Below are 14698 nucleotides of genomic sequence, written 5' to 3' on the forward strand. Positions count from 1 at the left end.
TCGTGACTGTATTGCAAGTTTGAGCTCTGTATTAGCTAAAGCTTTCAGCATCAGCTACATTTTTGCTGAAGTGATTCGAGGATTGTTTCGAACGGATGCTTTAGTCCTGCTGCAACATGTCATAGGTGTTATATGAAAATTTAGCATTTTCTCTGCTTACCCCATCCGATGAGGGTGAAGCCCCAGAGGTATTTGGAGTCTGATCGGAAGGCCATGAAGATGAGACTGTGGAGGTACAGGCCTTCTACCAGGATCCAGTAGTAGTTGGTGGCCAGAAAATAGATGAAGAGCAGCACTGTCACCTTGCAGCCAATCTAAAGACAAAACATTAACACTTTTTTCACATCCTATTACACCACAGGTGCCTCTAAGCGAGTAGATGATCTGATTACATTTTGCAGTACCTTGCTGTATACATTTGCACATTAATAAGGTAAGGAAAAGTACACAGCTGTCAATAAAAGCCATCACATCTGCTTTAAGTTGGCCCACACATTTTACTAACTGACAACCATTGTTTTTGATCACTCTAAATAATAATATGCCGCCAAATGAATTATACATTTGGCCGTGCAATCATAATAATAAATGAATACATGTACTAATATCTAGAGATGTTCCAATTCCATTTTTTCCTTCTCAATACCAATTTCAATATCTGAACTTGTGTATCGGCTGATAACCATGTATCGATCTGGTACCAGTGTGTAAAAAAAAATAATTATAATATACAGTATATTTATTATTTAACAGCTGTAAACGCTGTATGGATGTGTTGCTGTCATTGTTTATGGCCAGGCTCAGGTTAAAGCCTTTGTAAAACATGAACAATACATACAGAGAATGAATGCCATAGAACTTTCTTTTATTGTCTAGTTTTACAGTCAGTCATAACAGAAAAAGAACATAAATATGTTGAATTCTATATAAATTAGTTTTTAATTACATGGAATTGGATCAGTGCATACACTTGCGTACCAGCATTTTAGGCAGTATCGGAACGACTTTACTAATATCTGGACTAGTATGAGGAATTCACTTAAAAAATGCATGATAACAAAGTGTCAAAAACGTTCATTAGTGTGCAAAGTTGTAATGTCACATATTATACTTGACTTTGCCTAAGTTTACATTTCATAGTTATAATCCATGAAGCAAGCACAACCAAATATATTGACTTCAAGAGGCACAGAACAAATGCAGTGGGGATGTGGGTAAGGTGCATGCACTTGTGAGAATCCAGACAATAAAATGGTTACTGTCTGTAAATGCAAGAAACACTAGTAACATGAGAGCTAGTAACTCCATGCTGATTGCTCACTAAGCAGTCCCTTAAAATGATGCACTTCAAAGTATAATCTTTCACTTGTTTTCAGTGCCATTTCATGAAAGACTTTCCAGGGCAAGGATTTAACTACATGGTTCAGGGCAAATCAAAATAACAATCCCCTAAATGAAACGAGCAATCCTGACCTTTAATGCCAATTAAAGATCCCTCGATTTCACTCGAACACTACTCATTCAAAAGCAACATTGTTGCCCCTAAAGCTGAATGGGAGTGCTATTACCGTTCCCAGTCAAACTCATGAAGCTCCCTGAAGCTGAGTCACTGATTAAATTAGTTTAATGAAATTAAAAAAGGACAACATTTTAGAACATTCCAGAAAAGTCGCCACGGAAGATTTATTGTGGAGGTGTTCTGTCAAAACTGTTGCCTGTAGAGTTTTAATGATGAAAGGCCTGTTGCTACAAAGCAGTCACAATTGTCTTTCCCCTCTCCTTATGCATCCCTGCAGATGTCAAGCCAGAAGAAACTTAATGACACACTCATGGCAGCCTTATATTTTAACTGTATGTAGCAGTGCATGATGGCAGAGGCATGTTCCTTTCATCATTTGGATGAAATTACAGAAAGCGATTATTATTTTGAGGCACTTTAGATATACATTTAGCAAACTTGTCTCAACATTTAGGGGCAGCTAGTTGTTGATTCTGCTGCACCACAAAGTCTCAAAAGTAAGAACATTTGTGTCATTTTTAATATACTACATGAGTAATGAGGCGAGTTATTGCAGCAAAACAAAAATGGATTTAAAAAAAATGCTTCAGCCACAGTAAACTGAAGGCCAGATACATATTTGGCCTTGAAAGCAAAGCATTTTAATCGTTATTTTAAAATGAGATATGTATCTAATTAGTTGGGCTCCTGCTTTAAAATACTTTCATTCCAATACTACCATGTCATTTCAGGAACACAATTATCAAAGCTGTACGTGATGTGTGTTAAGAGTTAAACCTTCACCACTGTATGGTTTAATGCATTGGAATTCATTAGGTATGGTCAGGGTATAATGATTATAATCCTGAGTATTTAAGGAAAGGTAATTAATTACTCTAATGCTTATTGTACTCAGGACTCACCCTTTGAAAAGGGTTATCAACAAGCAGGAGAATCAATGAGTAAATTAATACATGCATATTAACTGTCCACGGTCGAAGCCCATGGATGCATTTTCAAATTTCTAAGTTGTCTTCATAATAACATTACACAGTCTCGCCAAATGTGATCTGTAGGACTTTAAACCCCATTTAATGCCAGAGTGAAGTGTTTAAATTGTATAATAGTAACCAGTATGCAGATGTGTTTGTGATACTGCCAACATTTTGCTGAACAGGGTAAAATTCACACACAATTTAAAACTTATTCACCAGATTATAATAAAGCAAGGAGACCTGCTCAGCCACAGTACTTATTAGTTATAATGACAATTAAGTAGCACAGGGAAGGGCTGGGAATTAAAAACAACACCCTGAACTTGTGACTCAGCACAGCCCACCAAAACCCACCTGGATGTACAACAACACCCATACGGCCACACAAGGATGAAGGATTTAATTACATTACAGTAATTAACTTAAGTGTGATTTAAATATATTCTGTAGTCCGAGCACACAAAGCACTTAGCACTTTACTCTTTATTCAGGTCTACTGTATGAGCCAAAGTTGTTAGCACTGTAAGAACAAAACATCCAAAAAAGCAGAACTGGTACTTACATACTGAGACGTGTCCAGTGGTGCCATGCTAACTGTCTTTAAGTTGTCCAAAAGGGCAGAATCAAAGTCCTGCAATCCAGCACTGGAATGGACGACTTTGTCCTTCACAAAGATGCTGACTGCTCGTAACATGAAGGAAACAAACAGGTGCATGTGGATGTAGTTTCTAGTGCAGTGAAGACGCCTGCCATGAAAACAAATAGTTCACTGTTAGGGATGAAACGATGCATCGTGAGTCAGTTTAAAATCAATATAAATGTGTAAAGACTAAAACTGGTTGACATAAAAACTGCGATGCATAATCTACTTTTCATTTAATTTTTGACTACAGACGTCACTATGTCTTCTCTTCTTTTTTTTCTATTCATTAATTTGCTGTAGGATTTGTTTCAAATATCTAATTAATATATTTTTTATTTAGGATAAAAATACAATTTGGGTTTTACTTTTGATAAGAGAACACATCTGTTGTTTATATAAACAAAGGAATATGTTTCAGTCAATTGTCTGCAGCTCATTCTGTTAAGAAAATCGTATGATGAACTTAAAAATTGTGAATCATGAGTTCAGTGTATCGTTACATTCCCATTCACTGTTATAAATGAATATTGAGAGCACAATGAGATGCAATCCAAACCACTAAGACATATTTGTAGATGGCACATAAACCCCATTTATTTCAGCTCAGATTGGCCTGAAGATGATGCATGTGTTGTTCGAGAACAAAAACATCTCGATGTCTATCTGGAGGGACATAATATAAAGCGCAGAGAACAGATCTTTATTGACATGTGCCTTTTACAGACTGAAATATCTATATGTAGCACTAACATGGCAAAGTAGGAGTAGACCAAGTATTAGGCAGTGGCTCAAGAAAATGCGTATGTTTAAAGACAAACAAAGGTTTCAGAGTATATTGGGCCCATTTAATAATTATATTAGAGACAAGGATCTGTCATATTTGTTGGACGTCTGGGGAAGTGGGATGGTGCCATCTGTGGTAGAGGTCACACAGGCAACTGTTAAATGTAGAACAGTATAGGTGTTGAATACTTGGATATTGTTGATGCGTCTATTTTTGCTGCATCTGCGGTTACAATTGGTTTAAAGACATACAAACCAGCCAGAGCCTAAACATTACACTAAAACAGTGTTTACAGCGACAGTATCTCTAAAGAGAGGCAACAATGGCAGAGAGAGCAGAAAGAGCTGAGGGAGGCTGAAGAAGACCCAAAATGACATGATAAAGCACAAATGTTTCAAACACAGCAAATATAAGACCTGTGCTTGTCAAAATGCATCTTGATGGCTCTTTGAACTTTTAGCTGCAACTAATCCAGGATCCAAGGATCCAAGTTTTTCAAGTTAAACAAGCAGCTCTGATCACCACTTTCTTTTCCGAGATTAGATGATGTTGTTGTTGTTGTTGTTGTTGATTAGAGGTCGCATTGCCAGACCATACACAGTGCTAGAGTACAGCGCTTATCTATTCTGGGATATGGTGGAAAAATGCTCTGGCTTGTTTGTATTTCTTTAAACCAATCACAATGGGTAGTGTTAAAGCTTTAGTGTATAACTTTTTAATATTACTAAACGTTTGTTACATTCAAGCTATTGCCAAATGAGTTGCTACACTCAGCAAAACCAGTAACCCCACTCTCACCATTGACGGCACCATTGTCTCCCCATCTCCCCAGGCCCGCAACCTTGGCGTGATCTTTGACTCCACCCTCTCTCTTGAGCCTCACATCCGTCAAGTCATTCTCCTCGGCATCAGCTCTACCAACATCAACCGACTCCAACCGGTCCAAAACGCAGCCGCCCGCCTCATCACCCGCTCCAAATCCTGGCACCACATCACTCCAGTCCTAAAACAACTCCACTGGCTTCCCATCTCCCACCTGATCACCTACAAAATCCTGGTCCTCACCTACTAAGCCCTCCACCATCTGGCCCCCTCATACCTCACTGACCTCCTCTCCCCGTACCAACCCTCACGGTCCCTCAGATCCACCTCAGCCAGTCTCCTCTCCATCCAAAAGTCCAAACTCCGCAGTTTTGGGGACAGAGCATTCTCCAGGGCAGCTCCCAGGCTCTGGAACTCCCTCCCCCAAGAGATCCGCACCTCTGAGTCCCTCACCATCTTCCAGTCCCACCTCAAGACCCATCTCTTCACCTCTGCCTATCCGTAGCCCCACGCCCCCCTCCCTTTTCATCTGTGCCTGAATCTTGTTTTGTTCTGTTCTGTTTTTGTAATTTTGTAAAGCGACTTTGAGTCTATGAAAAGCGCTATATAAATTAAATTTTTTATTATTATTATTACAAAGCTAATTAAGACTATCAGCTCCACACAACTCTCTCTGTATCTCTCAGTATGGCTATGTTCAGAAGATTGTGGCGTCCGGTGACTTTCCCGCACAGATGCTCGAGTGAACATAATGACCTGTTCTGAAGAGTTTTGTTGTCATTACTTAGAATTCCTAATGGGGGCGACAGAAACTACGCACTATAGCTTTAAGCCCTGGATGCAGCAACGTTGCACTTGTTTAACAGATATTGTCATTACCCAATCCAAAGCCGGTCTACGGAAAGCCATTCCACTCCCTATCCAGCCCCATTGTACCGGATTTTGGTTGCAGTTCCACCAGAGTTCCACTGGGGGTGATCGCGGTCCAGTGCAAAATGAATGAGACTCTATGGAGCTAGACGGCTAAATTTGTCTCTTTCGCCTGATTGTCGTTGAGAAACCTCAGATTTGATTGTAGTTTTTGCAAGTTCAACATGGGTTATAGGTCGAAAGTTGAATGAACGAGTACTTATGTCCTTTTGATTTCTTACAGGGTGAGTCATTGTAGCCCATAACACGCTAGCATTCTGCTAATGAATGCTGATTGATCAGTGAAGGAGTGATTACGATCGGAGATCCCGCTTGACGGCATCCGAAGCAGAGCCTGAATATCAGAGTGAATATTTCGGGGTGGTCTTTAAAACATTTGCAAACCTCTTTCTAGCACATGTATTAACAGGGAGAGCCTTACCTGTTAGCTGTGTTGTCGATGCCTCGAGAGAACAAAGGAAGCGACTCAGAGCTTGCCGTAAAGCAGTATCTCTGGCCGTATATGTGTATGACGTCATTGACATTTTAAAAGGCTTTTTAGAACAAAAAAGTGACTTTAAAAAAATCTAACACACAGCAGTGTGTATTTTTTTTGCCTCCCCTTTCGAATGCAACATTCAAATTACTAGACAAAAAATTATATCCTGAGAAAAGTGGGTTTTGAGGGGTATAGCTCCATAGAGCCCCATTCATTCTGCACTGGCCTGTTAGCGCCCCCTATATGGAACTCTGGTGGAACTGCAACCAGTTCAGAACCCGGAAGTAACGAAGGAGTGGCACTTCTTGATATATTAGAAGTTCTTTGCCCGATCCGTTCCACCGGCACGATCCGTTCTGCGCATGTGCAAGATGACACGTATGCCATGACGTATGCGCAGATGATAATACCGTTTTACGACCTGCCCAATCTGTTCCACGCTAGCCTCCACCAGGATAGCTAACAGCTAATTCGGCTAACCGCTAGCCGACAGCCTTCAGTCTAAAATAAGGCATGCGCAGAACGGATCGTGCAGGCAGAACGGACAGCTAGATTCAGTCTAAAATAACGTTAAGTCAAACATAATGGGAAAAGCAGGCTACAGCTAAATTAAGACTTTACAGTAATAACAATAAAGACAAGTATTGAGTGATTGTATTTTAAATGAGCACAAGTAGAACTGACGTAACAGCTGTTATATATGTTAACGTTTATTTTCAAGTTTTATTTTGAGGGTCTTTTAAAGTTTACATGCTGTCTCAGCTAGCAGTTAGCTGAATTAGCTGTTAGCTAAACTAACGTTAGCTTAACTGTGGAGGCTAACAGTAGACCGCTACAATCAGCTAGCGGTTAGCCAAATTAACCGTTAGCTAAACTAACGTTAGCTTCCCGGTGGAGGCTAACGGCACCGAATTAGCTATTAGCTAAACTAACGTTAGCTAGCGTGGGAACAGATTGGGTAGTGTCGTAAATCCTCGTACCACAGCGCATGCGTGAACATCTTGCACATGCGCAGAACGGATTGTGCCGGTGGAACGGCGGAAGCCGCAATGGTGCCCTCCCGGATGTCAGGCTTTTTCCCAGCAATGCACATCCGTTGAGCCGAACTAGGTGTTGACTAACTAACTTTCTACTTACATCTCTCTTTAATAAATCCTGCAACCTACTCTGTTGTGAAAGAAATGCTGGGATTCCAAACAAGAGACGGTTTCTTTTTACTGAGTACCCACTACTCAGAACGGTGACACAGTGTTCACTATGATGGATTACCTTTATATGGAATGTGGGAGATAGGCCATTAAAAGAAATGGGCAACACTGGTGTGGACCCAAAGGTTGATATTGCCTTAAAAGACTTGGATCTCAAATCACTGTCATTAGACTCAATAGCTGGACATTGGGTTGGTACACACTCAACATTTGCTACTCAGGCTTTGGTGAGACAAGGGAGTTGCTCATAAGGATTTGTTTCAGAGGTATAATTGTGGTATATAATGTATTTATATATCAGCTGTGCAGAAAATACATTTATTTTTTTGCTGAAAATCATGTTTTCAACCTTCTTTCAGTCTGTCTCCCAGTCTCCTGTCTCTCCCTGGCTCTTCAGCTAATAGACTACATATAATTAAAGTGGACAGGGATTTCTAAAAGGATTTTGAAGTGCAAGTGAGATGATTACACCTACTGTAAAAACCTGGAGAGCCTTGCCAGTAGAAATACAAGATATAATGGCTTCCAAATAATTTTGATGGTACACTGACCAGTAATAAGGCGGCTGATTCGTTGCCATTCCCACTGCGTGCCGCAATCGCCTGTTCTCACCATTGACATATATAAGGTTCTCACACTTAGTAACTTTGGTGAGAGGGTTCAATCCCCCTTTTTGTACTCCAGCTGCTCTGCCTCGACTCTCAGTGATTAACGGAGTTTCCTGATGGACAGAAGGCTTTTCTTGTTGCTAAAGTAATGCTAAACGCTAACTGCTGCTAACTGCATAGCTGCCGTCAGCTATAGTGCGTTCCATTTACCTCGGACCTCGAAAGCCGGAGCTGGGAATGACCTCACACCCGAGTTGAATGCATTCCATTTACAAGTCAGATTTTTCATTGTGGGGTTCGCTCTAGACAGGTTAGCTATTGTTAGCAATACCAGTTGATAACTACGCATTACGCTGTTTTTTGTGCATACAAACAGCGTAACAACATGTCCACAGACAAAAGTTGGACAGGACTGTGTTTACGACTGATTTATGGACAGGACTGTGTTTACAACTGATTTAGTGAGACACAAATAAGACAGAAGTGCTGATAAACTGTATGTTACTACAGCTTTCATATCTGTTGATGCACTGGGCAGCCATGTTGGATTTTGAGCTTGGGGTACTCGGAGGATGTCTGAGTTCCAAGGTCAGGGGGCGTGTTAACCGACTTTGACTTCAGAAAATCTGACTTCCAATTACAAAGGGAACGCTTATAGTTAGCTCAGTTAGCCGTGCTGCCAGGACTGGGAGTGTTAGCATAGGAGCTTTGGACTGCTGGAAGAATAAGGCTGTTTGTGGTGCATGCAGAGAAATTGTCTTCTCTTTTAGTTGCAGGTGGAGGGAGGTAATGCTTTGCTTTACATCATTGTTTTAATGTTCATAATCTTGTATTTTACATCGAAAATGTACATCATATTTACTCATCTTTTACATAATGGATGTAAATTTGATCTTCCAGTATTAGGCTACTTTTTAATCCAGTTATGTACATAAAAAGTGGTTAAGCCACAAGATTTATGGAGAAACTGTACACAGCCTCACTGCAAATTTAAAAAGTGGTGCTCAAAAAGTTACATAAAATATTTATAATAAAGCTGATTTTAAATGCTCAAATCTTTCACAATACAGGCGATTTCCGGTCAAATCCTTTACAGAAGAATTGTGTTAATCAGACTCCAGTTTCTACCCACAACTCTGGAAATAAAAGCAGTGTTCTCTTGTTGCTTTCCTGATTCCTATTATGGACAGTTGTAAGCAGTCGCAGAGAAACACTGCTCCTCCCTGCACGTGCCTTTGCTGTGTCTTGTGAACCACACATACATTATTAACTGGTTAGACTTGACAGAAAGGCAACAAGCCATGTAGTATTAAGCATGAAATTAGAGAAAGCTTTTGTTCCACTTGATGCCAGATGCACGTTCAGCAGCACTAACAAGAATTAGTTAAGTTGGCGTTAAAGGTCATTGTAGTGCAGGATGTGGTTTCATTGATTTACCATTCATAAATTATTGTGGTGTTGGATTAATCGTGTGCATGTAAAAAATAAAAATAAAATGTCATTTGTTTCTATTATATCTCAAAAAGACATCTAATTACTCTGACATTTGACAAACTGAGTATCACCTGTTTTGAAAATGCTGATTTAATTACATTGTTAGGTTCATTTACTTCACTACATGTTCTCAATCAGTTGAATATTTAATCAATATTTTTATACATATTTTGCATCTTGTATAGATGCATACGTACATTCAGTTAGCATAATTGAAACCCTATAACCAGCCAACAATGTCAATATACTATTCGCAAAACTGAAATGAAAGTGAATGTTAATTGAAAGTCTGTGATAGAATGCAAACTCCATACCCTTACTTATTCATTTCCTCCATTGGCACTGAAAGTTGGAATGTGGATGTGATTCCCTGGGATATTGGGCTAAATAATTGTTGCACAATTTTGCTTTTTACTACGATGTCTGTATTATTTCACAAAAAAAAGAGAGACAGAAAAAAATGCATGCAGCAGTGTGAGACAATAGTGTCCTCTTGCTATTTAATTGGCATGGCATTGTGAACTGGGGGTACCATATGGGGGGGAATAGAGTTATTATTCTTGTCTTGTTTCTGGCTAAATGTAAACATCAGACAGCCCCTGTGTTGCTGCTGTTTTGTAGTTCCTGCAACTGAAACTTTCCTAGAGACAAGTTAAAATGTAAAAAGGCAGACAAAGTAGAGGACCGCCTCCTGTAGTTATTCCACTGATGTGTGTGTGTGTGTGTGTGTGTGTGTGTGTGTGTGTGTGTGTGTGTGTGTGTGTGTGTGTGTGTGTGTGTGTGTGTGTGTGTGTGTGTGTTTTAAAGACAGCAAATCATTTGAACATTAGGAAATCCTCTTACCTGAAGTATCCAATGATGAAGATAGCTACCAGCAGAGAGCTGAAGGACACAGCGTAGCCGATGGTATACATGACATACAGCCGCTCAAAGAAGTCTTGCTGTGAACATAGAGAGAAAAGTAGAGTCGCAAAAGAAACGCATACATGACTCACAGATGCTGGGATAAACCGGATGCTGCGATGAGAATATGAAAGCCAGGGGTCTAATTATTTGCCTTCTGACAGGAAAGGATGAAGGAATAACTGGTTCAATGAATATTAAAGATGAAACCGAAGCGTGTACATCTGGCATATTATAGAATGGATCAGAAGCTCGTTCCCAGAGCTTTATGTCAGTCTGAAGTCAATTAAAACAGAAAAAGGTAGCTTTATAAAGTCTTAGGATGTGTGTGGCAATCTAAAACCCTTAATATCTGAGTGCTTACAAACTGGAGACATTAGGAGTTTAAAAATAGCAGCTTTTTCTCTAAAATCTTAACATAACCTCATCTTTTCAACACTGGTCAGACTTACGAGCCTGAAGATTTGGTGGATACCATGAATAAAACATGGCTATAGCTCCATCCCTGGTGATTTCTTTTCGTTTCCACAAAGCAGATGACAGATGAATGGGTTGAATGTCAAAAGGGAGTGAACAGTTAAACAAGATTGGTATTTTGTGAGCAAAGTCCAGCCAGCGTATAGGCAAAGTTAGTTGTTATATTATATTACAGTGTTTCCTCTATGTTGATAACATAGTGGCGGTGCGCCACGGTAAAATTTCCAGCGCCACGGTATTAGAAATAGGGCAGACGCACAACAGGGTTTCCGCTATGTACACCACGCACTACCGTTCCTTCGGCTGTTTATGAAAAGTAATAAAGTCGTAGAGCCGTGTGCTCTACTGAACTCAAGCGAACTGTCATTCGCTCTCTCCCCCCCTAGGGTGAGCAGAGCACACCCCCCTCCCCCCGCCACCGCTGAAAAATATTCTAGAGGAAACACTGTATTATGTTATTTTTAAAGTCTAAGTCAAATCTGAGATGTAAATTTTCAAAATGTGTGTATATATGTGTGTGTGTGTGTGTGTGTGTGTGTGTATATATATATATATATATATATATATATACATACACACATATATATATATATATATATATATATATATATATATATATATATGCAAACAGTATACAGTCTGTTTGGAACATTGTAGTATTTCTAGAAATCACTGTTCCTGAGTTTTCACAAAAAAAAGGGGTTTTCTGCAGAGAACCTTCTTTTTCAGTTACATGATTGAGGCTTATTATGTGTCATTTTATACATGTCTCCTCTCAGATCAAAATTAAAAGATTGCAAATCAGCACGAGGATAGGTGTCCACTTCAGCCACTCCTCCATATTCTTTGAGGTCTCAAGTGAAGTTGAGTCCTCAAGTGGTCAAGTCCCAAATAAGTCAAGTAAAGATGTGACTCATGTCCAATGCTAAAGTCTAGTTCTGATAAACATGGATCAAATTATCTTAGACTATCACAGACAGCTGTCTTCAGCTGAAAGTTAGTTTCAAAAAGTCTCAACAGTACGCAGATAATCATAGCTCCATGGCATAGCTTTGGTGAGTGTTCACTCTTATTGAAAAGCAGACTCTCTATATGAACACTTATTTTCCTTCCACTCAGCTTTTTGGTTAGAGCAGAGCTTTCACTTAGTCGGTTTCTCGGAAAAGAATGATGAGATTAGTGTCCTTCAGTAACTTATGTTTGTTTCTTTTCAACTGCCTTCTAAGGCCGGTTACACACTGCCTGTGTGGCGTGAGCGTGGCGTTTCTGTTGCATGGCGGCTGCCTGGATTTTTCGATGTCTTTACACACCAGAAACGTGTCTGACGCGGTGCTGCTGTTGCTAGCCTTGTCTGGACACATGTATGTTTCCCATTTATAAAATTAAATACCATGTTAAACATAAATATATACTGATTTGATTACAGCAAAGACTTCGGCAGTATTGACGGCAAAATAGGCTACAGAATATTTCGTTCTGTATTGACAGGTGCAATATTAGAAAAAAATTTCTTTTTTTTATTACATTTATATCTGCATTTATATCAAAACCTAGAGACTTTCAAACATCAACATGTCATTTATTAATATGTATTTGTGTCTAAACAACATATAAACATCTTTTCCTATTCCATTTTACCTGGAAACGCTTCCAACACGCTTGCGTGAAAAATGGGCGTTGGTTCTATTTATAGCAGGCGCGCGTTTTCGGCGTGGCTCGAGCCGCACCTGAGCCGCGCAGGCAGTGTGTAAGCTCTAACCTGTTAACGGGAGCCGAAATATAAACGGACACGCCACGCAGCTGACACGCTCGCGCGACGTATCCAGTGTGTAGTGGTAGTGTACACTTCCTATTTAATAATGTAAGTTTGAACTCATCTGGCCTTAAAAAATATTTTAGAAAAGAAGAAATAAAACAGCCTCAAAATAGACGGCCACTATTCAAATGAACTGCTAACAAGTCATGGACATGCAGCCTGTGATGAGGCACCAGAGGTTGATTATTATTTTGTTTCATCGTCTACATCGCGATGTACACATGTGCGATAGTCACATCGCAGGATGTTGCGATGTTGACGCCAAAACTTTTTTGCTGCCTGATAGAAAAGTAAACTTTCACTATCTCCTTTTACATGATTGTTAGCGGCCGACCCTTCCCCTTTATGGTCATGTGACGTAACGTGAGTCCGACGGAGATTTGTAATTGTAAGTGACGCTCTCCTGTGTAAGCGGCAGCTGCTGCTGACACAGTGATGCACATGCTTTTCCAATGGTAGGGAAGCTACACTGCAAAGACAAACTAAATCACCTGATAAATGCAACGTTATCACGACATCTCCCGGCCATTTTTCACCGCAGAAAGCTGCTACCAGCCAACTAAAGCTAATATAGTAGTTAGCATAAAGAAACAAGGTGTCTGTCCCAACTAACATTACGGTTCTGAGCTGTGACGCTGGAAACGTAACATTACATGTCATTTAGCTGACGCTTTTATCCAAAGCAATTTACAATTGCTAAATATGTCAGAGGTTGCACGCCTCTGGAGCAACTAGGGGTTAAGTGTCTTGCTCAGGGACACATTAGTTGATGAATCGCAGTGGGAATCAAACCCAGGTCTCCCACACCAAAGGAATGTGTCATATCCACTGCACCATCACCACCAACACTAATCTACAAAAGCAGTCTGTGTCTAATATAATGTAATTCACACTGACTTAAGTGTTCTTGGATACATAATGTGTTGCTAGTGCATGACATGCAGGCTCTGCATGCACAGACAATCACCAATCACAATCAATGTTGATCAATTAATCAAACAACCAAAGCAGGCCCCGCTAGTCGACCACAACATGAAATTTAGAGGAAGCAACATGCATGCATTCTTAATATCATTCACTTTAGCCTGGATTGATAGTATTTTATGAATATAATGGTGTCATGTCAGTCAACCGGTGTATTTAACTACCTGATTTCCCTCTCCAAAATCACTTCAGAAGAGTATTCACAGCGCTTACTTGCTTTGGTGTTTGTAAAGCATTAAAGTTCAACAAAGAATGGTTCACATAAGAACATTTCTTTTTTTATTTTCTATGCAGATAAACTCCCTTACAAAATCACCCCAGTAGTCGAGAATGATTTATTATTTCCAAAAAGAGCTATTTATGTCCTCTTGTAAAAATTTGTCTTTTTTCATATCACAATATATATCGCAGGAAAAAAATATCGCTATGTCAGTTTTTTCCAATATCGTGCAGGCCTTAATCCATAACACCAACCAACTTTGCACAATGTGACTCCCTACATGAGATGAAGCACACACGGTTGCCTTGCATCTGATTTCAGTTATCAAAGAACATTTGTTCTTTTTCAGATTGTTCACAGCCTCCACATGAGCTTGCCCGAGGGTCCTGTGAGATTTACAGCTTTGACTGCTAACAATCTGTGTGTTTACATCTCCATGTAGCTAGCTAACCAAATCAGCTCTTGCTCAATTATTTTACAGTCATACTTACTCTCCCTTCGTCATTAGTGGGCTGAAGGAAACGCAGACACTCTGTGTAGTTGGTCCATGTTTTGTTCCAGCGGTCCACAAACACCCAGGAACCGTTGACATCACACTTCCTGTATGCATGTCCTGTAAACACATACTTTTACATGATTTTGGACATTTACAACACAAAAAAACAAAAAGGTTTGGTCATGATTAAGGCATTTTATGCAGGTGGATTTATTTTGGTCACTTGCCCACCAGTCTGTTAAAGTGACAGTTCTACCAGCCTTGATATATTTAAGGACCTATACTCCCATGGTAATTTAGACTATTTTGATTATTTTGGCAGATTAGACATCTTTTCAGGAC

At 39.8% G+C, this 14698-nt stretch overlaps 1 protein-coding gene across 1 annotated transcript in view; it reads right to left on the bottom strand.

The window, feature by feature from the left end:
- The window catches only part of pth2ra (parathyroid hormone 2 receptor a), an 88416-nt gene that overhangs the window by 61226 nt on the left and 12492 nt on the right, over positions 1-14698 (bottom strand). The window contains exons 4-7 of the mRNA XM_039817136.1: positions 14352-14473; positions 10304-10401; positions 3056-3239; positions 161-314 (exon numbers count right to left, since the gene is read on the bottom strand). Coding sequence (XP_039673070.1) covers positions 161-314; positions 3056-3239; positions 10304-10401; positions 14352-14473 — 558 coding nt within the window. The remainder of the gene's footprint in view (positions 1-160; positions 315-3055; positions 3240-10303; positions 10402-14351; positions 14474-14698) is intronic.

The sequence above is a fragment of the Perca fluviatilis genome, chromosome 12 (assembly GCF_010015445.1).
Source record: "Perca fluviatilis chromosome 12, GENO_Pfluv_1.0, whole genome shotgun sequence".
Classification (NCBI taxonomy): domain Eukaryota; kingdom Metazoa; phylum Chordata; class Actinopteri; order Perciformes; family Percidae; genus Perca; species Perca fluviatilis.